The sequence below is a fragment of the Lagopus muta genome, chromosome 26 (assembly GCF_023343835.1).
Source record: "Lagopus muta isolate bLagMut1 chromosome 26, bLagMut1 primary, whole genome shotgun sequence".
Classification (NCBI taxonomy): domain Eukaryota; kingdom Metazoa; phylum Chordata; class Aves; order Galliformes; family Phasianidae; genus Lagopus; species Lagopus muta.
In genome coordinates this window covers 2,098,235-2,126,178 of record NC_064458.1, presented here as the reverse complement: position 1 = coordinate 2,126,178, position 27,944 = coordinate 2,098,235, and the positions used below count along the sequence as shown (strand labels likewise).

General features: G+C 47.2%; 2 protein-coding genes across 7 annotated transcripts in view; one reads left to right on the top strand and one right to left on the bottom strand.

Annotated features, from left to right (window-relative positions):
* Positions 1 to 71: 71 nt before the first annotated feature.
* Positions 72 to 20,582, bottom strand: LOC125685057 (uncharacterized protein KIAA1958-like). 3 transcript variants are annotated; one of them, XM_048927797.1, is made up of 5 exons: positions 20,320 to 20,582; positions 11,376 to 11,478; positions 5,384 to 5,460; positions 3,491 to 4,676; positions 72 to 1,741 (listed from the first exon to the last, which is right to left on the bottom strand). In XM_048927797.1, the coding sequence occupies exons 3-5, from the start codon at positions 5,384 to 5,386 to the stop codon at positions 906 to 908; spliced, it is 2,025 nt and encodes a 674-aa protein (XP_048783754.1). In that variant the 5' UTR covers positions 5,387 to 5,460; positions 11,376 to 11,478; positions 20,320 to 20,582; the 3' UTR covers positions 72 to 905. The 3 variants fall into 3 exon arrangements, with proteins under 3 accessions (XP_048783754.1, XP_048783755.1, XP_048783753.1); XM_048927798.1 differs by lacking the exons at positions 5,384 to 5,460; positions 11,376 to 11,478; positions 20,320 to 20,582 and adding an exon at positions 5,520 to 5,545; XM_048927796.1 differs by lacking the exons at positions 5,384 to 5,460; positions 11,376 to 11,478; positions 20,320 to 20,582 and having other exon boundaries at positions 3,491 to 5,046.
* A 172-nt stretch (positions 20,583 to 20,754) lies between these two features.
* The window catches only part of PTBP1 (polypyrimidine tract binding protein 1), a 28,328-nt gene continuing 21,138 nt past the window's right edge, over positions 20,755 to 27,944 (top strand). For 3 of the 4 annotated variants that reach the window (XM_048927326.1, XM_048927324.1, XM_048927323.1), the window contains exons 1-2: positions 20,755 to 20,867; positions 24,216 to 24,246. In XM_048927326.1, coding sequence (XP_048783283.1) covers positions 20,860 to 20,867; positions 24,216 to 24,246 — 39 coding nt within the window. In that variant the 5' untranslated portion in view covers positions 20,755 to 20,859. The remainder of the gene's footprint in view (positions 20,868 to 24,215; positions 24,247 to 27,944) is intronic. The other variant, XM_048927325.1, reaches the window with a different exon arrangement.

Below are 27,944 nucleotides of genomic sequence, written 5' to 3'. Positions count from 1 at the left end.
CCTGCTTGCAGAAAAGCACTGCTGCACTTTGCTCACGGGTGCAGCACGGTTCCCTTCTGCTGCTTCCCCTTTCGGTCTCAGAACCGACAGTGGAGGGGGGTGGGTTGAAATCCCCTCTATAAAAAAGGGAAAAGAAAGCAGTTTTGCAGAAGCCTTCAGCAGTCACTTCCTTTGGAAGGGCTGCTCAGCACCCACATTCCTGCTCTCTGAGCCTGGCAATCCCAGAACCACAGCACGGGGGGTGGGAAGGGACCCCCAGCCCCACCAGCTTGTTGGCTTTTTGTGTGGTTTGGGGTTTTCTTTTCCTCACGGCGGCCCAGGGAAGCAAGAGACAGCGGTGTGATTGTGAAGGGCTCTGCTGAGGAGTGGTGCCACCTGGTTTGCCAGCCTCCCATGAGCCAGCTTTGGGGTGTGGACTGAACAGATCAGCACAGGGGAAACGAAAGGCTGATCTGTCGGCATCTTCTTGTTTTGTTCTGCTGTTTTAGGACAGGCAAACAATGTCAAGCAAAACTTTTATTCGAGTGCATCAACAATTCAATCCAACAACTTGCCTGGACTGGGAGAGAATACATTGAATGAATGGCAATTGAACAGCTGAGGAAGTCGATTGTGTCAGCTAACGAGCCCTATCTCAGTTAATGGCAGCTTTCTATCACATCACTAATAACTCTGTAGAACACTGACTTTGTGCAAACTTCACACCTCTTTTCTAACTAACTGAATTATCAGTGCTGTTTATAGAACAACAGATTTTCACTTCACCTGAGAACAAAAGCAGTGCAAACCTGTAGGCCTTGTGTTCTAAGGGATGGACGGTCAACCTTTGCTAAACATTGCTATTGAAACTTCTCAAACCCAACTTCAGAACACGCTCCTTTCCAGCAGAAATTAAGTGGACGCCTTTATTTCCTGAGCTGCTTTTCAGACGCTTTGACTTGCTGGAGAATGACTTTCAGCATCTTCTCCATTTTGGCCTTGGTCAGCGATTTCCTGCTGTACCACACTTGGTCCCACATGGAGCACATGTGTCTGGGGGAGAGATACAGCGGGTCATAATCGTGCAGCATGTCCCCCGGCCTCCTCTCTGCATACTTCTTATAAGCTTGGACTGGGCAGCTTTTGGGGTTGTTGGGTCTGGCAAAGAGAAGTGGAGCCGATTGCCCTGCGGCTTCCTCTGCATTGAGGTTGTGCTTCCACTCCAGGTACTCCAGCCCTGCCACGTTCCTTCTGAGCACCAGCTGCCCCCAGTACAGATTGTGGCCCTGGTTGTGTGTGCTCGCCCCAAACCCCCTAATGATATTTACAAACATCAGGTGCAGAAAGCCCTGTGGGTCGGTCTGACTTAACAGCCCCTTCTTACAGAGGTTATCCACCTGCTCATCTGTCAGGTTCTCCAGAAGAGCCCACTTTTCCTCTCTCTCTTTTTGAGACAGAAGCTGATGCTTCTGTTTCAAGGCTTCCTGAGATGCCCTGAATTCGGATCCTTTCACCACGCTGTACTCATAACCGTGCTCCATCAGGTACTTGTCAATGCTGCTCTGAAAGAACCGCAAAGACCCAGGGGAGAAATCCATGCCGTTGTGTTTCTTTGCAGACGTGTAGAACAAGGCCAGGTAATGATCAAGGTCTTTGGGTGGCAGCTTATGGATCTCACGTGTCTCAGAAGGGCAGCACACATTCAGCCACTCTCGGAAAACTTTGATGCTGGCAGCACTGCGGTTTCTCTTGCTCAGCACATCTAAAAGATAAGAAGGAGCTTTGTGATCAGTGACAGCTAGCGAGGAGATCAGTGAAACAGAAAGAGATGCAGAATAATGTTCCCCTTCCCTTTAAAAATCAGGCGGTCACAAAGCCTCTCTGTTAAAGCTTTGGTTCTGACTTGCCCACACCGCTCTGTAGCACTCGTTTGGACATGGAAGGACAGCCTGTCTTCTCTTCCTCACTTAAATGGTGAATCTGCATGCTGCCATCCAGATAACTGCAAGGTATTTTCTTTTTGAATCATGTTTTAATTAGGAGAGAATTATTGGGAGCTGTAATTGTCATTGCTGGCTTGTCTTTCTGTTGGTAAGGGACTGAATTTTGCCCTGGCTGACTTTGAGGTCATAACCATCCTCATAACCATGCTCATAACCAGCAGCTCCACTCCTGCTGCTGCAGCATTAGCCACAAAGTTCAAACAAGCCAAAATGGCCCTGGTGTGCTTTCAGCAATTTGCAACTACTCTGGCTTGTGTTTCGTGGTGACCCCGAGGGCCAAAGTCTGCTCTGTTCAGATGAATGGGAGGCAGCCTGGATGTGGATCCTGTCATCTGCCTCAGGACCGAGCGCCCTGCAGTTCATACATACAAAATGTTGGACCTCATTATGTAAGACATATTTCAAAGCTTTCCTCTGCCCTGAAATCTCTTCAGGGCAGGAAAGCTCTCACTGTAAAACAAAAGCGTGAACCCAAAGTTAGGGGTGAATAGTAAGGAAGAAGAGAAGATGAATAATATGTTTAAAGGAAGGGAAGCCAGCTGGGGTCTTTCTAAGTTGCTGTGCAGTACCACATCTACAAGTTCCACATGGCATGAGACATTAGTTCTTTGGGTTGCTGTAGAGCCCCATCTGCCCACCTGTGATTTTTCCAGGGCTGAAGAAGGGGTAGATTAAAAAGGGTTCTAAGCCAACCTCTAGAAGTCCTTCTTCTGGCACTGAGCTATTTTGTATGTGCTTAGCAATCATAAAATGCTGTGACTGGATGGAGGTGGATTCTGCTGTGCTGCTGTCTCAGTGTTTTGCCTGTTCTGTTTTGTTAGTGAGCAGTCCATGGGAAGAGATGGATGCCTCAGTGCTTACACCTGGCTGCTAGAAAACCAAGCCATGAAACTGACTAGCCAACAGCTTACATGGATTGACGTGGAACAGCACCTGCAGGCATGCAAACAGTTGTCAATGCAAATGATGTGGCTCACTGTAATGCCCTTAAAAACCTGGGCATTTGCATTTTATTTGAGGTGTTTAATCATTCAATCAAATGATGTGGAGCTGGTATGTGGTAGCAAGGCTCTGGTGTAGCACACATCTATGCTAAGCCAGAGTTTCAGCCAAAATTTCTGTTTTGTTGCTTTAAAAGTTACTTCCTCATTCTTTTTTTTCCTTCTGTGAGACCAGAGTTCACATCTCTGGTTCCAGTTTCTCACAGGGATTCTGTCTTAAGTACAGCCAACATGCTGCATGGTGATACCAAATGAAAGACCAAGATATTCAAAGTGGGTTAAAGCTACAGCCAAGGCAACATCTGGGTATCCCAGTAAAAGGCATTATCTGTGTAGGAATATTTTTAGTCCCTTTTGGTAGAAATGGCATGACCTAAATAGGATGCATTTATTTAGATGCTACAATACCCATTTTGCCAGCTAAAGGAAGTCACCCTCCTGTAATTACATGGGAAAGTGAAAGGTGCCCACAAACCCTCCCGTGATTAAAGCTCCAGGGCATCTTACTGGTTTTGGAAGATTCAGGAGGTTGGTTGGCATTCCTGCCCTGTGGGCTCAGTGAGGCTGAAGGATGAGGGGCCTGCTCAGAGCCTGACAGCCTGCTGTCCTCTGCAGAGCCCTCGGTGGCATTGTCATTCAAGTCCAAGGTTCCTGAGGCGCTGCATTCAGTAGAGCTCAGGTGGATTTGCTGCTGGACATCAACTGTGGCTTCAAGCTCAAAGAACATCACAGGGGCAGGTGGCTCCGGCTGGGCTTTTCCTTCAGTGTTGGAGATAGGAATCAATTCTAAATCTTCTTTTGGTGCTGCTGACCCAGCAGAATCCCTCGCTCTTGAATTTTCGCTTGCAGATACTGTGGGATTGAGGGGACCCAGACTCAAGAAGCTCCTTTCCAGGATCTTTTGATCCCTCCCAGGAGATTTTAGAATACAGCAAAGAGGTGGGGGAGGCGTTGCCATGGGGGTGAAGCCAGATGTAGAGGTGACTGCCTGCTTGTTAATTTCTGTCTTCAGATCACGATACATCTGCAAACCCACCTCAGCAGTTGCATCTTCAGGTGGTGACCATGAAAGAACATTCTGGTCGATTCTCTCTTCTTGGTTTTCTGCACTCAGTGCGTACTGCTCATCATCAGAGATGATGTGTAGATCTTCACTGTATTCCAGCTTCACCTCGTGGGGGTCCGTTCTGATTTCGCCTGTGGCTGTTGACAAATGCTGCTCTGCTGCAGAGCCTGGTTGCATGGATTTGCAGTTTCTTTGGTTTGGTCTGGCTGCTGGTTCGTTACGTATTTTGCAGACAGAATCATTTTGCTGAGGGCCACGTGATCCCGTGGCAGCGCTGTCCCTTGGAGGCCTTTCAAAAGACGAGGCCATCCTGATCCTGCTTTCACCTACAGCAGCACCTCGTGATGGAGCCCCAAAGGATGTTTGCCTCCTTCTCTTTTCTGCAGCCTCATTCCTTTCCTTGCTTCCAAAGCGTAAATCTTCACACATCCAGTGATAGGCATGTCCAGCTCCACAAATCCACAGAACAGAATTCTCCTGGTGAGGCTGACCCACGTTCTGCACGGTTTCCAGGGCTGGGATATGAACACATATGGTCCCATGTGTGTGTGCCCAGGTCACAAGGTTGGAGAGATCCTTGCAAAGCGAGCTGGCATTGCTGCAGGCTTCATCAGCCATGCTCTCAAACTGCAAAAACACGTTGGAAGTAATTAAGTGAAAGGGGACGTGCATAAAGTGGTGGTCCTGGGGGCTGCTTTCAGCCCCATCCCGACAGAATAACAACTCCACATCAGTGATCCTTCTCTTGATCCTTTCTAAAACAGTAGGTTCTTTCTTTAAAACCAATCATCATCATTTAAAAGATTCTCCTCTTTGAAGACCTGCAGGGTAATGTGGGTGTGCTTCTGGAACGGTGAGTTTATAATGGATACAAATGCAATTTATGCATAGTTGTGAGCTTGTGCCTTGATCAAGTAGTTGTGCTTAAGAATTTGTCACACTGCAGCTGAGCCACAGCAGCTGTTCACATGTGTCCTTAATTTTCAGCACAATTAAGGTGAACACACTTGCTGAGTCACCCAAACAGGTACTGCAGCTCAGCTGAGGGGGAGGCACCTGACTGAAGAGGATCTGAGTTGTGCCCTGAGCAAGCTGGCACCTATCGCCAATTCTGTACTCACTGATGGAAGACAACAAGAGGAAGCATCAGCAATCAACTCCTCTGCCTCCCTCCTCCCTGCAGCCAACAGGGCTCATAGTTGTGCTGTTGGGAGGATGCTTCCCAGAAGCTGAAAAATGGGCCACATGTCTAAAATTCTGCAATTTTAATGCTGTAACTGATTCTGCTAGAATCAATTGGTTTGGGTAGAATTTATGCTGTAAGATGTACTCACCATGCTGCTGTTTTTATCTCACTGGGTGTTCTTTCGTGTGGAATTCAGTAGAATATCCTTTCTTTTTCTCTCAGGACCTAAAATAACCATCATATGTGTGTGTATATTTAGAGAGAGAAAATATATTTGTACATACATATATAAAATGTCTGGCTGGCAGATGCTGCTACTTTTTTCCAACGTTTAGCCCAAAATAGATGCTTCCACAGGACATGTATCTGCACAGAGGTAAGCAATCACATTTAGTCCAAAAGAACTTTACATAGAATGCTTGGCTTATGTAAATAATTGGAAGATTTGCCTATAGAGCCTACCAAAAAAACTGGAACAAAATAGAAGTATTGGCAACGGAATTTCAAAAGGGAGATGTTCCTTCCAGCCCTGGCACTTTGTGGCTATTAATCTGAAGTTCTCCAAACTGACATGCAGAAACGTTTCTGTGTCATAGTCTGGAAGGATGCTGTAATTCCTGCATCACTGGTTACACACCTTACTGTCAGTCCTGATATTGCAACAGAGCCAAGAAGCCTCACGATGCCCTGTGTGACTGAGACTGCATGAATTCACCATTTGTAATGGCAGCCTTTACTCCAGGCTTAGTTTTAATCTGTTCTTAATTACAAGTTTTACATCAAGTGGCAGCAAAAGATGCCCGACTGAAAGCACTGTGCACTGGAATCCTGTCTGAACTGGCTGTGGGAGCAGCTCTGGCCCTGCAGGCTGTGAGCTTGAGCCTGCAGGGCTGGTTGCCAGCTCTGTGTGCTGCTCTTCCAAGCCAGCTGCAGAAGATGGAAGAAAACCATCCCAGCTGACAGATGCAGGGCCGCTCTGTAAGCTGTGAACATGTTGTTTGTCTGCAGGGATTTACTTCAGGTTAGTTAAACTGAGAGAAAGACTGTAGGTGCACAGTTGTACTGCAGGTATCCAATTGTGTGCCCTCAGCACCCAGCCCACTCCATGCTGTGCTCCCCCAACCAGGGCAGGCCAGGATGAGGCCCAGCACCCAGGAGGAAGGAGTGGGACTGGGGAACACAGGAGCCACGTGGTGGGGGCAGCCCTCGTGTGGTGACAAACAGAACCCAGGGATTGGGAAACCACTGCTTGGCCACATTCCTGTGCTGAAGAGCTCCTGCAAGTGTGTTTACACAAACCTTGCTCTGTCGATTCAGAACTTCCAGAGAGCAGCACGCTCTGGGGCCGCACAGCAGCCCGGCTCCACGGCTCAAGCTGGCACAGCACTTAGGAAAGCTGAATTTTAAATGAATGCTTCAGTCTGCTGATGCCAAAGCAAAACGTGCTTTGCTGAATGCTGAGCCCGAGTGAGTAAGCATGCAAAACGTTCAGGCAAAAGCGTAATTGTTCTAAGAGGAAGGAAAACAAACGGCCATCAAAGGGGTGTGGACTTCTGAACTGCTCAGCATGAGGGAGTCCTCTTGAACCAGGCACTAACAAACACCTGCGGAACAATTAACAGGTTTTCTTTATCCTAATTAGGCAAAGCACAAGCTGAAAAGTTCTCTCTAAGCTCAGGTGATGGATGGTGGCACTGAATGTCCCTTTCAGCAAGAACAGCACAGCTCGAATCTTTCTTGTCAGGTCAGCTTTACATCCCAGTAAGGAATGAACAGCATCAGAACCACTGCAGCTTGGAGTGAAATCGGTGCATGTCAGCAAAGCTCTGCAAAGCCCTTCTGCTCTTACACGAGCATCAATCCATGCGTTCCTTTTTAAGGCTTCCTATTGATAGCAAAGCATTCTGGGCTAAAATTATCAGTGCTGTTTGCAGATGCAAGCCTGTGAAACGTGCAAAGCCAGGATTTTTAAGGAGTTTTCTAACAGAAATCTGCTTGCTTTAAAGCAGTGGACTGGGCAGCTCCCTGCAGTGCTCCTCAGCCTCCGTCTGCCCATTAAAAGCTGAACTAAGCTCTGGGAGAACTGTTTTGCTCTTCCTGAAGTTAGAGCTTTATCTTGGAGCTCAGCGTGTGTAACTTGTCCCCAGGGGGCAGGACAGCTTGGGCAAACAAAGAATTTCCATGCATCACTTTGGCCCTTACCCAGTGTGGGAAAAGGTAACAGAAATGGAAGCTGTGCGTGGTCATAAGGCCATGAAGTTACTGAGTTGGCAGACGATCATCTTGATTTCTATCATGGGAGCCCTTCATTGGAATGCTTTTATCTCTCCTTATCTCCAAGCACACGTCTTCCTTTTCCTGATCTCACTGAAAAAGCCTTTTTTTCTCTTCAGATTTAGGTCCAAATAAAAACTCTGGTAATCATACGAGGGTACTTCTTCAGCCCAGTCCTGCTTTCTTATTTACATTGGTTGAGAGCACCTCCAAAGAAACTGTAAAGTGGGGGAAGACTGAATTTACTGTTAGAACTGAGCAAAAAGGGGGGAATTAAAGAAAGGGGAAAAAATGTGTTTACAGCACTACCTGCTTCCAACAACAACAGGCTCTGTGTGGGGAAGGGGCTCAGAGCTTGGGGTTTGTATGTGGAACCCACACCTTCGTGCAGAAAAGCAGGAAATTCCAGAGCTGTGCAGGGAATGTTTGTTTGCTTTTAACCCATAGGGAAATCACTGCATTAATGGAACCTACAGTTACGTGAATTCGTGCTTACCAGGAGAAAGAAGGGGAACAAAAAGTTGTTTTGCTCTCTCGTGGCCCCGCACTGGTAAGCTTTCAAGATAAGGCAATTTATGCTTATTTTCTCTATGGATTAAACAACAAAAACGTGGTCAGGTATTTTAAAGAAGCCTGCAGCATTTCATTGGAGCCCTTAAAGCTGACTACAAGCATTGAAATGCTTCTTCCTATTTAAGACTTTCCTGTGCCTAGTTTGTGTGGTGGGGAAAAGATTCGGTCCTTTCTGAGAACAGTTCTTTAGTAAGGTTGCTACCCAGAATCACCTGACATAAATATCCATGCTTTACCCTTCTACATTTCCATGAACTCCATGCAGCACTACAGTATGGGGGTGGTTGTCTGAAACTCTCTGTGATGTACGCAGGCTTATGCAAGCAGGAGAACTAAATAAAGAGCCTAATTGTACAGACACTGGAAGCCCTTTAACCACGCTGTTCCTGTCCCTCCACCCTGTAATAGTCCTGGATGTGTTTCTCTTATGTCTCATAAGGTCTGTTTCACAGATTAGAAAGCTGAGGCATGCACAAAGCAAGTAAATATGAGAGCTTTGGCTTTTCAGCTCTAGATAAGACAGTGCAGGAAACTGGAACAATCCCGGTTGAAAAACAGGATACAGAGCAGCAGTTCTTAAACTTGGCTCCCACCCCCTCCCCCAGCATGGGTTGTTTGTTCCTGCTTGCTTGAGTAACACTTATAGGAGGTGGAGGGACACAGGACAGCTGTAAAACATGCATAGAGGAGGGGATGGGCTGCCAGAGAGCTGCAGAGAAGGGGTGAGGGACGCTGCTGGAGGGACAGGGCGTCTGGGGCAGCAGTGAGAGGAAGTTGTGCTTGAGCACGTCGGCTTGAAAGGAGCAAGGAGGGGGCCGAGAGTGGAGGAGAAATTGCTCGTGGCTGCCAAGAACCATTGAACTTGTCCCACAACTTCTTAGCGAGGGCCTTTGGGGTGGATTAATCATTTCCCAGCACATCGTTCTTCCTGTTCTCTGCCACGTTTGTTCCTTTCCTCCCCACAATGTGCCACAGCCTTCTCAGCGCTTCTGCTCTGTTCTGCTCCACCTCTCCTTCCCTGCTTGCAGAAATGCAGTTCCCGAGATACTTAGTACTTGCTACAGGGTGGCATGTCTGTATTTTGAGAGAAAGCAACATCCAGCTGTGTGAGAGAGGGCCGGATCTGATTGCACGAACCAGCCCTCAGAGTTAAATGTTAAATGTTAGCATACAGTAAACCACATTCCTTAAACAAGAGCTTTTTGGTCCAAAGAACTGGACACATTTTTTCATCCAAGTCCTAATTATGTCTTCTCTTGAGGGTCTGCATTACATGGCTGCCGTCCTTGTAACAGAACTGTGAGCTCTAAATCAAGTCTTCTTCAAACAGAGCCAATAAAAGCCTGCAGCCAGCTGGCAATGGCTCGCCTGCTCCAACAAGCAGTAATCAGCCTCTAAAAACAGATGTAGTAAAGGAAAAAATTAATTTTAAAACACGAACTGCTATAAATAGGGAAAAAAAAAAAAAAAAGTAAAAGCTGAATTTGGAATAGGGCAAATCTGTTACTTGGGTGGAAAATGCTACAGCATCGATCACAATTGTGTTGCTTATCCTGTTAGTGCTGCCATTTGTGAGCAGCCTCACACTTAGGATGAGTGCCATCAGGGGGGAGGGGGCTGTTATTTTCCATAACTATTCTACATGTAGGCTGATTTATTTTTCCTTTTTTCTTTTTTTTTTTCCTTCCAGACCTGCACTAGGGGTGAGTGCCCCATTGTGTCAGCAGGGAGCAGACTGTGGGAAACTGCTCTATTCCCCAGCAGCTGATTGTGTTAAAATAATCTTTCACTTAATTAACAGGAGAGGATGTCTGTTGGCAAGAAGGTGTTTGTATGAGACTTTTCCATTCTTGTAGCTGTTCGCCTCACTCTTTGCGGTATTTTTCAGGAAGCTCAAGCTTCACTAGTCATGTGGTAACATCATCGTCTATGGTAATTTCCTACGACGATTCTAACCCTCACCATTTCACGAAGCCTGCGCACACCACAGCCATTACCTGCGCTCCTCCCCGCCCCTTCTGCAGGGAGCGGACTCACGGCGCGGCCCCGCCAGAGGGCGCTCGCCCGCCGGGATGAGCTTTGCGCCCCGCCCACCGCCAAGTCCCTGCCCACCGCCGCCTTCCCGCCAATCATCACCATCCCTTCCATCGACGTTCCCCGCCCACCGCAGTGGCAGCGCCAATCAACACTGTCCTTCCCATCGACGTGCCCCGCCCACCGCAGTGGCCCCGCCCACCATCGCGTCTCCGCCTGCTCGATTGCCCCGCAGGCGAGAAGGGCGCTGACAGCAATGGCGCTCGGGGACGGGCGCGGTGCTGGGCTGCGGGAGGTCAGGCTGGTGGTTGGAGGTGATGATCTCCAAGGTCTTTCCCGCTTCATATGACTGCACGATTCTCTGCACTCGATGTGCTGACTCGAAGGAAGCCGGCTGTCTTGCTGCTGAAAACGCAGTGCTGCGCAGTGCTCAGCTGAGCACCTCCCCGTGCGCAGCCCTCGCATCAGCGATAAGGCTGTTACTGTATCTTCAGTGCTTTCAGCATCTGTTCTCTCTGTTATTTTTTTTATGATTAAATATGAACATGCCATTTGTCAATCTGCTAGAAGGAACTTGCTTCTCCTGTTCCGCGGTTGATGTTCATTGCAGTTTTGTCTATTTCTGGACAGTCTTTTTAGCTAAAAAGTTATAAAGGCACATTTCCTAACATCTACTGAACTAAAGAGAAACCTGCAGTGCTGTTGGCTGGAAGGAGCATCACCCAAAGTTCCCAGCACTGACCTGTGCATTTGATTTGACCTTAACCCAAACGCTTTTTCATCTGTTCTCCATCACACATTGCCTAACCACAAGCAGGGGGCAAATGCTTCATAAAACACTCTGCATGAAATGCGGTAGAAAAATTGTTATTAAATGATATTTGTGGTGAAACTGTGACTTGTAATTAGACCTAATTGTTCACAATGAGACATACTAACCTATATATATACATATGTATATATGTAGCAATAGGGAATGATTTTAATTACTGACAACTCTTTTCCAGGCTTGAGGATTTCACCTTTTTGGAAGCACTTTGGATCTGTGATGACTCAGTATGGGGGTAGGTGCAAAGTCAGTTTTGCTAGCAACAGGCAAAGAGCTAATTCCCATTTTTGCACCTCATGTGTTTATGAAGGTTTGCTTTGGATGTGATAATAAATTGCTGTGGCTCCTGGAAGCAGAATTCCCACCACAGAAGCTTCTGCTCTGGCAGGATTTTCTGCTGTTGTCTTTGAAGTGTCACTGTGTCCCTTACCTCCTCCTGGGTCTCTGGAGGTGCTTCAGGAAGCTTCTCACGGAGCACTGCAGTCTAGGGAGGGAAGACAAGGACCTCACCAGCACTCAGAGGACAGGGTAGCCTGGAATAAGAGAGAGAAAGAACATATTAGTTATTTAGAAAAGTGACCTTAAAGCAACTTGAAGGTCCTTTGTGTGGAATAGAGACGAATAGAAGGTTCTCTGCCCCGAGAGCTGAGTCTGCAGTCACTCCTGAGTGGCATCTTGAGGCAGAAGCTGGCATCAGCATCATCTGGAGAAGCACCCTAACAGGCAGCAGCTCCCAGTTTCTGTCTCCCACCCGAGTTCAGCAGGAGCTGAGTCTCACAGGTGAAAAATACCACAGGTGGATGGCATCTTGCCTCTGGAGAGATAGCAAAACCAGCACTGACACACCTAACCACTAATTTGGAAAAGAGAAATACACTCTGGCATAGCATCCATAAGAGCTTGCCAACCTTTGTCCTACAGCAGTGATAGCGCTCTTTCCAAAGTGTGAGCAAGAACAAATAATTAAGTCTGTTCTCTAAATTCAAGAAAGAAAGAAAAAAAAAGGGGTAATGAGTGAGTTCAGGTCTGGGGTTCTGTGCTGTAATTGCCACAATTTGGAAATCTCTCCAAGCCCATAACCATAAAGCCAGCTGTCTCTTACTGGATCTTCCAGTGTGTGCTCTCAGCTGACTCAGGCATCAGTTAACATGTCTGAGAAAATCACCGAGGCTGTTGCTTTCCTGCAGCCTAAATATGCTCCTCACACAGCTGTCTGTGCTGTGCTTCTGGGGACGTTGGCCTGGCTGTGAGCACTGGGTTACAGCCACAGCCCTGCTCCTGTGTTTGCATTACAGCCTTTTTGCTCCTCTGCTGAGCGCAGCGCTCAGGCAAAGCTCAGCAGGGCAAATCTTGCTAGGTGTCTTACATTGTTGCAGAAGTAACACACTGAGATTAAGTATCTTCTCAATAAGTGAAGTTAGATACTTATTTGTAAGCCTGGTCCTTAATGCGAGAGAACACCTATAGCTGTCCCTCTAAACTATACTTGGCTACGTAGGAAGAATGTCTCACTTCAAGTTGACTTCAGCTGCTTGCAGTGTGTGAAAGGCAGAATTAAGTCAGTACAGATCTCCAGTGCTCAAGATATGCCTCTGTTCCTTCCTTTCCAAATGGCCCAGTCGTCAGGAGTCTCTTTTGTGTTGATGCAGTGCTTTTAAGGAGAACACAGATCGAGAGGTGATGTTTAGAGAAGGCACAGGTAGCTGTGCATTACGTTCTGCAAACCAGCTGACACGAGGCACTGCTGGTACAGTGCTGTCACTGTGCTCTGCATTCACTGCCCCCACGTCTGAGCATCTCACCCAATTAAATATGAAACATCCTAGAGGATATCGTGTTCCTTTGTTTCTTTGGCAACAGAGAACTTGAGCTCTCTTGATCCTCCCCGACTTCACGTTTTGCAGGTTCATGTCTCGATGTTCTTTTGATGCTTGTTTTAACACCCTGGAGATCTCAGTCCACTCTCACGTCTGTTACACAGAAAATGTGGTGTACAGTCGACAAGGAGAGAGCTGCTTAATGAGCAGACATTTCTCATCAGCACCCAGACCTAAAGGTGACAAAGAAGTGCTGTGGGGCAGAGCAGCAGGACAAGAAGCCACATCTATTCTTAGCATCATAGCAAACTGCCACTGATCACAGTGACCACTCCTAACATTAGCTAGGTGGAGCATGGACTTGCAGAGAGCAGCTGTAACTAGTATGCATGTAAATAATAACAGTAAGTAGCCAGTCTCCCTGTTAAAAGTCTGGTTTGAGGACACTGGATGTAGGTGACTGCTTCTATTTGTACACTTCCATCTACTTTGAGCAAATAAGACCCACGCTGGTTTGAGATCAGAACATTTCTTCCCATTTTTTTTTTTGCCATTGGAAACATAAGCAAGTCCTCCTAGCACAAAAGCAAAACCCCTCAGCCCTGGAGCAAGGCTTTGCTGTGCTGCTTCCATTACATAACATCCTCCAGGAACATATGGGCCAGCAAACAGAAGACGTCCGCTGCATAATTATGGCACTGACAAACCCATTGAACCTCAGCAGCTGCCACTGGGGAGATTTCATTCATTCCCAGTATTGCCTTTTAAACTTAAGTGGCACTGAAACAAACACATCTTTGATCCAAGTAGGAAATCATTTGGAGCTCTGTGCTTAATAGAGCTGAAGCCCTGGGAAAATGATGTCTTTATTAGCCTGTATGACAATGCGGGCCTCATGGCAGGCATGCAGCAGTCTGATGTCAGCCCCATTACTTTTTCAGATGTATTTGGAAATATTTGTTCTTGAACTGATGTGGAAAAAGTGCTTTAATTCAGCTGTGCTGCTGAAGCACCTATAAACTGCATCTGGGACCTCAAAAGGAATGTGAGGGAAGGGGCAGAGGAAGCACAGTTGTGGCAGTTCCAAAACAGAGCCGTGTCTCTGCATTTCTCCCCTTGGGCTATTCCATGTTCTTTGGGGGCCACTTGTTTCTCCCTTACCTCAAAATGCAAATGAGAGATTTCCCTGGAAAACCACTCTGTCTTATTCCCTGGTGGAGGTAATTGTAAATATGATCAATCTAAATATTACTCCTAGTTACAAACAATTACATCAGCTGAGAAGGGGAGCTGGCTCTCGCACAGACAGATCTGGCATGCTTACAGTAAGTGAGCAGCGGTTTGCAGATGTATACATCTAATGAAGATGTTCAAGATGCTCTCTGTGTGCCTCTCTATCTTTTTTAGGGCTCCTTTTTTTTTTCATTTAAATGAACTGCGCTCAGAGTCTGAAATTCCCTCGTCTGGAGTCATCTAACATCTGTGTTATATCCATTTATACAGCAGATGCAATGGGAGACAGCCTGACGACAGAGGACAGAGGTGATGAGCTAGCATTTCATCGAACAATACCTCAGCCTGGCAGGTGAGCAATGGAGAGCCTTCAGAAATAATGCATGAGCTTCAGGCTCCCCTGCCACAGGAGTCTGTTACCACGCTGCTCACCTGGTAGCTGCTGTTTCTTTCACCACTGATCTCTTTTACAGCGTCACCTGTGCTGATGGAAGAATCAGTGTCATGCAGCAGCCCAGTAATGGAGCTGGGAGAACCAGGTTCCCAAGCAGCAGTGAGAAAAGCAGGCACTTGGACTTGCAGTTCTGAGTTACACAAAGCCCTCTGAGTTCCCACACGAGTGAGATCTCTTTAAACCCTGCTTGTTGAGCCATCGAGACCCCCTGGGTGGTTTATCAGGAAACTGGCACCATCATTAGAGCACAATAAAATAAAATCATTGTAAGGAAATAGAAGAGCATGCCGGTCTCGTTCTGAACAGATTTGTAGCATGGAAGGTGACTGAACTGCACCAAACTTTTATTGAGAAAAAAAAAACCAAAAAGGCTCTGAATAAAGAAAAGAAATATAGAACTTCTGCAACACAGCAGAGGACAGAAATGAAGTTTCTTTCACTGCCCTGGGATAGCACAGGGAGATGTGCTTGTAAGGATGGTTGTTTGTATAAATAAATGTTCATTCTTGGCAGTGGAATGCAAACTATGCTGAAGGGCTGGAAACAGACCACTTTGTAAGGCTGAGGCCAGAGTAAGGGAAAGATGAAGCGAGGTTGTGGAGAGGAAATTCACATTCATTTTTAGCAACTTGGAGAGTTTCTCAAGCATGTTTGACATTTTTAATTATGCTGATGTAGAGCCTATTCAAGGACAAAAGAAGTCAGGATTACAGGGGGAACAATTAGGAAATTTCACAGCGGCCAGCTAGGGATATTGTTGCCTGTGGGCCTGGAGACTTTGCTGAAATATGGGATCATCTTTCCTACTTTCGAGACAAATGGAATTTGAGCGTCTTGCAGAATCCTCCCCCAGGTCAGGAGCCTCAGATCTGCGCTGTTTTACTAAAGGTGCATTTTTGATGGCACTGGAAAGAGATCAGTCTGAACTGCTGCTTTGTGCCCAAGCTTTCCTGCAGGGCTTCCTGAGGAGGTGAGGATCAATCTCACTGCATCTGTACCAACTGTTTCAGAATCCATAACAATTACAGTGGGAAATAAGACCGCATTTTCTTGTGGAGAAGAGGATCAGCTCTGCTGCATCAAATCACACAGCCATGGCCTGTTTGTCCACCCTCCACGCTCAGACTGTTGTACATCATGGCCACAGCATCTCGTTTTGTTTGGGTACCACTGGAGGAGGGCTGTGAGTGCTCATTCACCAGCCTTCCCTGCTGAAGAACTCACAAGGACATCTACCTGTATTTCAGTTCCTGTCTCGGTGTGATACACACAGCACTGGAATGGCAGGAGTTCATCATTTATTGCTGAGCTGAAACACTTTGGGAAAAAAAAGATAAGGGAGAGGTTTTTAATGCACCCCTGCTCTATTTGCCCAAGATCCCATGCCTTGTGTGCTAATGCGAGGGCTGCTACTCGTACTTTTAAGCATGGTACAATTGAATAGGAACCTGCATTCTCTTTGAGCTAATGGAAAGTCACAGTGGAGGTATCCAGCTTCTGGGCATGAATAAATCATCAAGGGTATGAATTATTCAGTGAGCATCCCCACAGCATGTGCTACATTCAGACTCAAGAGGCAGAATCCTCATTGTGTGGGTTTTTATCCCCCAAAATTACAAATGCACGACAGGCTAATGAATCTATATTCAAATTCAATATTCAAATGAAATCTTGGGAAATTAGATTAGAAGAATAATTTAGTAAAAAAACAACAACAGAACAGTAAAAAGGTGCATGAAAGAGCTGAGGCACTTCAGCCTGGCTACAACTACAATGATCAGATGTTCTTCTTAGCTCGGTGACACCACTGAATCAAGCTGTCCACAACAGTCAGAATCACACAGGGAAATATGAATAAACAGTGGCTCAGGAAATTGGAAACAGCAGTTGGAGGAAAGAGCTGAAATGATGTGGGCACACAAACAGGACAGAAACCGACCTGTGCCTCTAGCATCTTGTGTGCTGGGGGTAAGTTAGAGGGGGCATCACCAAACCAGACATGAATCCACTCCGACACAGGCTGGAAGAAATAAAAAAGCCCAATGCACTCAACAGCCAGGAAATGGCTGGTTCATCCCTCACAGGAAATGAGTCACCCGAAAGCAACTGCGAGGAACAGCGAAGACAGGGAAGTTCTGAAATAACACGAGCTGATAACAGCATAACACGTGCAGATAAGTCTCTCATTTTGTCATTCATTAGCAAGGAGGCAAGAAAGGCAAAACTTCAGATCTTCTGTTATTCTTGCAATTTTAATTTGGTGTAAATACTTGCAGCACAAAACCAGACCAGGGGACAGACAGCTCCAGTGCTGCTAAAGGGTGGATGTTGTAAAATGGCAGCACTGATGAGAAGTTTCATGTGCAGATAAAATTGCTTGCAAAGTGCTATCCATGCCTGTCCTTGGAAGGGAAGCATCACATTGCTGTGTGGCACAGCAAACACAACATTCAGTTTTGCAGCTCGAGCTGCTTTGAAACATTTTTTTTTTTCCTGTCCAATATTGAAAATATATAAAGCTCAATTCCAAAACAGTGCATCAATCACCTACCAACTGGTCCCCTTTTGATAACTCCACAGTGCCAAACTCTTCTGGATCAGTGGAAAAAATGCTTCCTTTGCTAATGATGAATGCTGCTGGTAAAACTGAAAGCCTACTGTTAGGAAACGACCTCAGCACTGAGCCAGCACAGCTTGTGTGCTCACCCCTCTTCCTCCAGTAACCCAGCTCTCTGCCTGTGCAGCTTGGAACTCCTGTCCTGCAGTGCTGCTGGTCCCCCTTCCTCTCCATTCCTCAGGCTGATCAGCAGACACACAGGTCTTATTTTGGAGCGATGAACACAGCAGTGAGATTGCTCTTTCTCTTCTAGCTCCAGCCTAACCATTTCCAGGGCTGTGATGTGGCATCATGAATGATGCACATAAGAATGTTCTTGGCATCCCAAGATGTTGCTAAAGCTGCAAATATTCTTTTAAACAAAACAGCCGTGTTAATTGAAAGTGGCTTAAAAGAAATAAGAGCAACAAAAAGAAACCAAGTTATTTGAAACATCCCCTGCCACTCCAGATTGCACTGGGGCTATACTATAGCAGAGTTATAAATGAAAGTGTTTCCTGGTTTAGAAGTTTGCAAGGTACTGAGAATAAAAAGGGAGAGGAGGGTGCAGGAAAGGAATGTTTTGTCATTGAAAGCACTATCCAGGATATACACTACAGACAGTTCATTTTCCTCATCAGAGACCACATTTTTGGAGGGTTCCTGTTTTCAGTTCACTGATAGAAGGGCAGGATTTAGCAGTCAGCAGAAGAGGGAAAAAGCTTTCTAGTTTGCCAAGAATACAGTTACACAGAAAAGCATCCTGTGACCGTAGCACAGGCTGCAGGGCTATTTAAAAACACAAAGAAAAAAAGGCAGGAAAAAGGTCCTTTTCATTTCAGAGGGTTCTCTTCCCAGAGTGGTAAATTAAACTCCAGATAACGCGGGCAGGAAGGGCTTAGAAAGAGAAAAACCTGGGTGTGCCTCTCCAAGGCCTTTCTGGCCATGTGAGTAACTGGAGCTGGGGGAGGGTGGGACCTTGTGCTGGATTCTACCAAAGCGGCTGATTCATTTTTCCTTCTCCTCCTCTCTTCTTTTTTTCTCCTTTCCTTTTTTTCTTTTTCACGTGGGCTTCTTTTTCAAAACCAAAAGATACAGTCAGGTCATTCTCGCAGATACTGGCGTTGTTTGGTTTGGGTTTTTTTTTCTTCATAAGGTATTATCTTGTTCTCAAATGCATTTTCCTGTTTGGCCCAGAGAAATGCCGCGTTACACAATAGCATCCTTACTCAGTTTGCTACCATTGTGTCAAAAAAGATACTGGAGTTTCAGTTAAGTATTACAGTAAGATGATAAAAGGCTGCATCATCAGCATTTCTGCTAGAGAATCTGAGTAAGCTTGCACAAATTTTAACAGTTTTTTTAGTTAGGCCACAACTGCACCAGAGGTCTTTGAAATATAATAAACCCTTGATGGCGTCCACCCATGTTTGCTTTTCCAAAGATATCTGAAAAGCAGCTGGAATATCTGCACTTGCAATAAGCTAATTTCAACAGCCACCAGAAAGTGAGATGTTAGATAATATGAAATGAAACTCTTCCATGTGAAACATAGCTTAAAATAGGCACAGTTGGAGAAAGTGTGTTATGGCTTGTGAGGCAGGAATCAAATTCCTGCTCTGCTTTGATCAAATCAGGTTTAACTCTCTGGCTCTCAGCTCAACGACTCTAAAGCAAATCACACAATCCCATCATTTTCCCCTTCTCTGACTCATCTAAGTTGTAAATCTCTTATCAGTGGCACAAGCTAAGCTTCCTTTCATATGCAGTGCCTAGCAAAATAACTTGCATTTCAGAAGGGGCCTTTGGTCGCCTGTAGTAATAAGGAAGAACATAACTCTTCTCCATTTTGAACTTTACTGTTGCAGCAAAGGGCAAATGGCTGGGAGCCCGATGAAGCTCTTGATAAAATCTGAGCTCATTGGGAGCTCTTGCGTGTCACAGATGGTGCCAAGAGTGAGCTGACAAGCGAAGCATCCCACCGCTGTAGGAGAAAACAGGGCTCTGGGCTATAGGAACCAACACAGGAATACGTATTCAAGAAGAACTTACAGCTGGCTTCACATTTTGAATGTTGTTTTTTTTTCTTTTTTCTTTCTCCTATAGTTACCTGTCTAGTGTAGGCTTCAGAAGGAAATGAGAACGCAGGAGGCATGCCCACACCTGTCAGAACTACCTAACATTAAACAGAAGCGCTGCCCAAGGACACGACTCCATGTTTCATCTGCGCTTTTAAATCTTTGCCCAAACTCTTTGCAGGTGCCACAGACACCGTTGTGTTACAGCTCCTATGCTTCCATCCATGTGTTTGTTTACCGCTGACAACAGAGGCAAGATTGGCAGATGTGTACAAATGTTTTCACAAAAATGTCAGCAGTGGGTGTGCGAGTGAGGGATGAGGGATCCTTTCTGCAGCAAGACCAGTATTAGGTTGCCTAGAAACACTCAAAACAGGGCTGCAGCTAATGAAGCCAAGATCAATGTCGACCGAACGTTAGATATTTGATTCAGTGCTACACCAGGGACTCGTAGGGAGGCCTGGGACAATTAATTTTTGTGCTGCAGTCAAAGGATAGGGTTATGACAAGCGAGGCAAAGACAATAAATAAAGCTGGTAGAATTCCCAGCGAGGAAATATTGGCTATATTTAAACAGAAACATGCAGCCTTTCATCCACATGGCGTGAGCAGGAGGAGCAGCCCAGGGCTGCCAGGTGGGAGTGCAGTGGGGTGAGCACTGCTCAGCCTGCTGGGACCACCTGAACCACAGGGATGCTCCCAACTGCTCCTTTTTCTCAATGATTTTAAAGGATCCGCATCTCTTGGAATGCAGAGGAGGTGGATGGTTATGGTTAACATATGCATATGTTTGCATTGCATATAAACTGGCTGTAGCTGGCCCAGCACCTGCAAAGGTACTGCTTTTAGAGGTTTGGAAAAGCGCAGATTTTTACCTTAGCCTCTGGGAGATATGCAGCAATTACACACATTCAGCACAAAACACGCTTATCTAAGTAATCACGGACTGGAAAAGAGGTGTTTCTGTCAGCAAACATTGCCAGAGCTGCACCTGAGGGGGACGCCACCTCAGGCAGCGCAGCCTTACCTCAGGCACTCCCTCTCTGCATAATCCTTATCCTTAAGACATAACCCGCAAATAAACAAGCAGATTTTACCCTAGATTTTAAGAAAAAAAACACCTCCTAAGTGCTGTCTAACTTCATCAGCCCCCCCACCAGACTGGCAATTAACCTAACTGATCGAGTCTCCCTTACTCGAGATGGCGGCTGACAGCAGCGCACGGCTTCTCTACCCGTAGCCAAGATGGCAGCGGCCGCTCCCCGCACAGGAGGCTGCAAGGCGCCGGGCCGCGCCGCGGATGATAACGCAATGTGCACGTTGGCGCCCTTGCCCGTACTTAAGATGGCTCCCGATTAGGTTATTCCATGCCCTGCCCCCAATCAAGATGGCGGACGCGTGTGGCATTTCGGCATCCTTCCCGCTCTCAAGATGGCTCCTCCCAGCCGTGTCCCGGAGCCTATCCAATCGCGCCACACACTGGGGCTGAGAACCGCCCCTCGCCCCGCCCGCAGCCAATAGGCGCGTCGAGAAGCTCCAGGGCGCCAACCTCCGGAGGAGGGTAATCCCCGCCCCGTCCATCAAGATGACATCTCCAGTAGCCAATGGGATACTGGCGCGGGTGAGGCGGGCCGGGTGGCGCCGCCATTTTGTGAGTCTATAACACGGAGCGGTCGGGCTCGTTCCTGTTATTCCGGCGTCTCCACTCCGTTCCCTGCGGGTCTCCTCCGTGTGCAATGGACGGGTGAGTCTCGGCCGGCGCGGGCGGGGCTGCGCCGGTAGCCGCTCCAAGGGACCGCGGGGAGCGTTACGGGATCCCTCCCGGGGTCCGAAGGAAGGGATCGAGTTGTGGTACCGCGCCGGGGGCTGGGGCGGTACCGGGAGGGGGGAGGGGGCACCGTGGGCGCGGTCGGACCGCGAGGGGAGGGGAAGGAGCCGGAGCCGGGGGGTGCAGAGGCGGGGGTTCTTTACCACCGGACGAGGAGCGGCTGTGGGGGGCGAGAGCCGCACTGAGGGTCCCCTCTCCCCCACTCCCAACAGACCGCCACGGTTGCGGGGTTCGGGAAGGCCGCGCTTAGCGCCGCACCGCTCCGTGCCCGGAGGTGGGAGCGGCGGCTCCGCCCCGCTGGGTGCGGGGGGCCCGGCGGCGCCGCGTGGGCGTGAGGGGCTGGAGCGCGTCCCCGCGTGCGCGCGCGTGTGCGTGTGTGGGGGGGGGGGGAGGTGGGGTGGCGGGCGCGGGCGCACCTGGCGACGGGAGCGCGCACCTGGCGGCGGGGGCGCGCTTGCGGCTGATTCGCTCCCATTGTCCGCAGCGGGGAAAGGCGCGGGGCTTCCCGTGTTTGTGGGCGACTGCGGGGCGTGGAGGCGATGTGGGAGCGCGAGGACGCTCTACGTGGAAGTAAAGGCAACTGAAACCCTTCTGAGATGTGGGGAGGGAGGGGGTGCGGAGCCACGGGTTCGGCTTTTCGGTTTTCAGATCCTTTGGCACGGAACTCTCTGCCCCGCTGGTTCTGCTCCGAGGTTTCCCCCGTTACAGTCGTGTTTGCTTTAAGGCTAACTGTGTTTTCCTGCTGATCTCGTTCCTTGAATTGATTCTCGTTCCTTGCTGAGCACGGTGTTGAGCTGCGGTTCTTCCCAGAGCCCCCAAAAAGCTGTCTGTGCTCCCAGAGCCTTTAAAGCACAGCGAGCCCAAAGCGCTTCTCCTCGTGCATCGCGTGGCTTGGGACGTGGTGTGCTCTTTACACTGAAATAACGTCTGTTTTCATTAAAGAAAAAAAAAAAAAACCAACGAAAACCACATCCCAAAACTGTGTCTTACAGTACATGCAGTTGGGAATGCTGTTTTGCTGCATATGTTACAATAGCTCTTAAGTTACGAGTCTGAATTATTCCTGGCCTATGGAGGATCTCTGTGTGATCTGCTTACCCCAAGAAGGCCGTCCCCTGTTAGAGTTTCAGCAGCTCCTCTGGCTGGCACTGTGTGCCCTCAGCAGAGCTGTGATTTCTCCTACCCTAAATGATGCCTGGTTTGGTGTCTGGTTGATCCTTACTGCGTGCAGGGAGTTTGTATGGAAAGGCTGTTTGGGGAGGGATTCAGATTTTGCCCTGGTACTTAATCTTTTATCTGTTAGTGCAGGAATCATTTCATTTTATATTAAGAGTAACTTCATTACAGGTTGTATTGCCAGCTCTTCTAGGAAGTGAACTATGAATCCCATATTGGAGCTTGTTATATGATAAGAACACAGCTGAAGATATAGATATAATGCGCAGGAGAAACAAAATATCACATTTAATAAAAAATAGATAAGTGCTGCTGCTAGTTCTGTGCAGTTTATCACACGGGTTGCAATTCTGGGCTCAGTAGTGCTTGGCATGTAAAAGCTTTTCCTGTTGGATAATTGTAAAGGCTGTCCCCTGCTAAGGCGACTTTATGTAAAACATTTCCTGTGCCTGAGGCCCGCAGGAGGAACAGGAAGCAGGAGCAGTTGCTGGGGGTTAGGCTGAGAGTTTTGGAAACTGGAGAGATTCCTTCTTCGTAATGCACTTTGCTGGAAATACCTTAATGACTGAAACCCGTGGGTCAATGCATGTATTTTAATTGAAGAAATGTATACTCATAGCAGATGCTGTAGAATGATTCTCTAAGCTGGTACATCCAGGTGGGTGTGATCAGCTCACTAGTGGTGGCCCTCGCAGTGCAGCAGAACCCGTCTGAACCTGGGCAGAGCCTGGAGAATCCCAACTGCTGCCAGGCTGCAGCTCCAGCTGCAAACTGCTGCGGTGTGATGACATGGCAGGTTGGGTTGGAGGAGGAAGTGTGAGGAGCTGAGCTGGCCTGGGCGTGCGTGACAGCTCATTTGTGGAGCTGGGGAGATGGGAATGGCTTAATAATAAGATGGAGCAGTATTTAATTCCCTAAAAGATGAAGCGGTGCAGAAGGGCAGGGAAGGAAGAACGAGTCTGTAAGTTTTCTGCTGTTATTGGCTGAGGTTTGAGTGGTGTTCTTGAATACTTCAGATTTCATGTTGTTGTAAGAATGACTGCAGTGCTCTCTGTTAGTGCTGTGTGTCCTTCCTGGCTGCAGCTAGCCATGCTGGGTCCTCTGCCCTGGACGTTTGGACTTTGTCAGTGATCCTGTTTGAAAGATAGGAGCTGAAATGGGTGGTGCTGCACGTGGTGCTCGTATCTCAGCTGTGTTACGTTGCTGCTTTACCACGAGTTGGATTTTATTTATAAAAATAAGTAAAAATCTTCAGTGCAAGGGTGTAATTGAAATCCTCTGCCTGCCTGGAGCTGGAAATAACATCCAGGTGTGGTGATGCTCTGGAAGGTTCCTGGGGTGCAGTGTGACAGGCTGATCCCAGTCTGTGGGGTTCATGGCAGTGATGGGTGCTGCTGACAAGAGCTAGCCCAGGTTGCTTGGTGTCCAGCTATGTTACTGTTCACGTTGATCAGTTAAATTGAAATTCTCACTTTAAAAGCTTAAGCATCCGTGATAGAGTTGTTTTTTCCTTCTGCTGTGTTAGGCTGGGAGCTGCCTGGCTGTGCTCACGTGGAGCTGGGCTGTGAGCACCAATAGCTCTGAGTGCTGCTGGTCCTCAGTGCTGAGCTGACTGCTCCTTCAAAGTGAAGGGAGGGTTTCTTTACAGAACAGGGGAGATCGCTCCTCCAGTGTCAGGTTTTTAAGCATGGTGGAGGTGACTGTTGGTGATGGAGCTGACTCTTGACACTTCTGCCCTTGGTTTGGTCGAAGGCTACATTCTCAATCACACTGCATTCCTGTGAAGGGAGAATGCTGGACTTGTGCACCATGGGGTCCTCAGTTTCAACCCCACAGCGTTATGCTTAAAAAGGGGCACGTTCCATTCTGGGCAGTGGAAGAGCTGCATTTTTATTTTCCTAGGACTGCTGGGTCTCGGGTCTCCACCATCACCATCTAATAATTTTCCTTTGTATGAACTGTCCTTGGCTCACCTGCAAAGACAACTGTGCACTTTGACTTGCTTTTTTTCTTACTGCTGTAAACTATGCTGGATATTTGTGGCAAACCTATCTAACTTTTTAATCCTTTTCTTTCTTTTTTCTACAGCATTGTCCAAGATATAACAGTTGGTACAAAGGTAGGCACTTCTCACTTTTTCTCTCTTTTTACACTGCTCAGCATCTTGACCTAATTTTAGCCTCACCAAATGTAGATCTTGAGCTTGAAGGGGTTATTTCTGGTACCATGTCCAGAAGGTAATTTAGTTTCATGTGCATTAAAACTTTTATTATAGTTCAGCACTTAGCTCTTGGCATTTGGACATTGATTATCAACTGTCAGAAGAGAATGTTATTGCATTTAGGAACAGTCCTTTTCCCCTGCTAAAATGTCAAGCTGTGCTTGCTGTGTGTGCTAGATAATGGTTCTCAATGGAGAAATTGGTCCTTTCTCTTTAGAATTCCCCTTCTGCCCCAAAATGGAGTGTTTAGCTGCTGATTTCTATCTCCTGTGAGTACAGTAAATATGACCTTTACCCTCCAGCCTCAGGTTTTGAAAGGGCAGACCTAGCCCTGAAACTAAAGTGCTGACAGGAGCCTCCTTATCTGTGCTGCTCGGTAATAGCTGCTGCGTTCACAGGATAAAGCACATTCCTCTGAAATGCTGAACTGGAATGTGTGGGACAGATTGGCTCTCCTGGGTGTATTGAGGGCTTTTTATTTTCCTTAGTGAACATGGTAGGTAATGTTCTGGGCTCAGGGTCACAGCAGTTCAGCCCTGCAGGTTCTTATTTGGTAGTGCGTGGATGTGGATGTTGGCCTTCAGAGGAACGGCCGTACAGCTTTGTGGCTGTGTTACAGCTTCATTACTTATATCTTGAGTAAGGAACAGAGATGTGTGTGAGCTCAAATAGCTGGGGGGGTGATGCAGTGTGAGATAGGGCTGATGTGGAAGGGAGCTGGGGTGGTGTGGTGTGAGCTCTGGTGGGTCTGTGCAAGTGGAGAAGTATTAGAGAGAATTTGCTCCTAGAAAGCAGATAGTTGTAATATTGAGAATACAGAACTGGATGTGAGTGCTGTAAGCACAGGTGTGTGTGTTTGTGTGTGTTAGTGCTCCAGGGTTTCTGAGGAGCATGAAACATGAAGGAAACCTCTTTAGCAGCTTGTAAGGGCAAGGTTGTTCTCACTTCTGCAGTGTGATGATCTGAAATCTGAATCAATCATGGTGACAGCACGGCGTTCTCAACCAGCACTGAGCACTGTCTGCTGCAAGGAGCTGAGCTTCCAGTAAGGAGGAGGAGGGGAGGTTAGAGGACGGGCAGAACAGCTGGCTAGTAGTTCATAGCTACTTCACAAAGTGAAGCAAGCAGTCTCCTGACCACCACTCTGAGTAATCTGATTAATCTAGGTGGAAGCCCCCTAAATCGGAATTAATGTTGCATCTGTTAATCTGCAGCTTTAAGCAACGCTTCTACGCAGCTAAATGTGATTAAGAAGCTTCTGAAACTGTAACTGTGGTCCTCTCAGTCCATCTTGAAAAGCTTCAGGATGTGGTACAGAGTGCCTCGTGGTTCTGTCTGTGGGGCACAGAGCAGTCAGGTGGTTACAGTGAGGGCTGGGAGAAATCCTGAGCTCGTGCTTTCACTCCTAGCGCAGGACGGAGCTGTAACAGCCTCTGTGCTGTTTGGGCACTGGGGCAGAGAGTGGAGAAGCGCACTGAAAATGAAGCTGCGTGTTAAGGCAGGGAAGGGGAGGGTTGTGATGGTTGAATCGGATCTCAGAGCAAAAAGGGAAGTTGAAACATCTTGATAAAGGTAAGTTCTTGAGAACATTTTCTGATACAGCCGTGTTATCTGACTGCTCAATCAAGTCACTGAGTGTGTCGGTGTAGCTTATGCAACAGAAGTTGTGTTGTCGAATGGTAAACTGTAACACTTCATTCTTACCGTGGGTTTTGCTGTAGGTGGGTTAAAATCTTGTCTGCAGCAACAAAGTGAGGGTTTCTCTTAGAGCTGTGTGCACGGAGTGAGGTGCAGGCAGCTCATCACCGGGTTGTGTAATCAATTGCTTGTTGAGAGCACTTATCTCAGTGATAACCATTAAGCATCATCGGCTGCAGCTCTTTGTGATGCTGCTGTTGCTTCTTTAGTGCTTCTATTTCCATCTGCTTTCCTTTGGTTTGGCAGAAAGCGGTTGGAAGGGCTGCAGAAGGTTTCTGTAACATCACAGAAATATTTCAGTCTTTGCTACAATAACGACATTGATAGAGCTCTGTTGTTCTGGTGTCATTTTTCTGACCCCTGGGGCATCACTGAAATCGCTTTGAGGATTAACTGATTTTTTCCCTCCCCCCCATTCAGAAGCAGATGTTCCTTATAATTGCTTGATAACTTACCATAATGTGTAGCTGCAGTTGAGTGATCTGCTGCCTTTATAAAGCATTTCTAGCTGTGTTCACAAGCTTGCTGGCTGAGCTCCTAGGCTGGACATGAGCGCTTCACCTGGAGAAGTGTTCTTGGCCTGGGGTGTAAATCGACTCATTTTTACTATGGATGTGCAGAGAAGGTAGGAACACAATTCTATCAGTTTCCTTAAGGCGTTAGGAGATGAGTCTCAAAAGCTGTGAGCTCTCTGTTTTGTTGATGAGAGAACACTGGGCACCTTTTTAGACATTCTTGGTGTGACTGAAATATCCCAAAGCTGGAGGCTTCTCGAGCCAGCAGGGAAAGCGTCTGTAACCCAAAAACACTGCGGAGCAAACTGTCAGGAATGATTTACAGCAACGACCTCTTGGTTGTCTCCCTGCTATAAGATGTTCTGGGTTACTGCAGTCCAGCTTTGAAATGGAAGGCTTTGTACAAATGTGTGTTTGCTCTGCTTTGTTTTAGAGGTGAAGTACGGGCACCTTTTGTAGGATTGTTTTCCCATCCTTCACGTGTTACGAATTCTGACACATTTGTGTTCAGTATACAGAGATCTGTGTTGTATTTATGTTCTGTAACTGATGTTCCCAGGTGTTCTCATGGCTGAATACCCGAGTGCTGTGCTGCCTGATGCCCTCCTTTCCATTGGGTGGCAACTGTGGGCCATTCCTGGGAATTCCAAATCAGCTCTTCAGTCTGAAATATGTCAACTTGTTTAGGAAACTCATTACAGTTCTGTTACAGGACTTTCAATGCATGGACTTCTGGAATGTGCTGTAGATTGGAAACACATGACTTGAGTCTCACATCTGTCCATGATTTAATATCTGGGAAGGAAGGAAGCATCTCCTTTAGGTGGGGGCACAGTACTTGGACTTGAAGGTGCTGGGCCTGGTCTCTAAGCAGGATTGACATTGAGTATGAACTATGATATATCATCATTCTTTAAAGTTGCATTTCGATTAAAAAATGTTGCTGGAAATGCTGGACAATCCTTGTAGTTTTGCTGTTAAATTGAGCTCTCTTCAGAAGATGGCACTTTGAGGGGAGGGAAAAAAATACAGTACACTTTTGTGACATCTGAGAAGTTAATTTTTAAAATGGGGTTTGCTGGAGTGTGATACAGACTGCCTGCATAGAAGTGATTTGTGGTCAAGCAAGGATTTTTGCCATGGGAACAGTAATTATGGCTTCAGGCAGAGGGCCAAGAATGCTGTGAGGAAATTCCAGTCCTCTCCTATGGCTTTAGTGAGAGGCTGCAACAAGCTGGCTCTTGTGGCCTGCCTGCAACAGGCGTGATCACACATGTAGGGCACATGGCTGCAGCACACGGTGGGGGGAAGGGAAATGCTCCATCTCATCTGGGGGATCTGCTGTGCAGAGAATGCTTTTGTGCACCTGTGTGCAGTTCATAG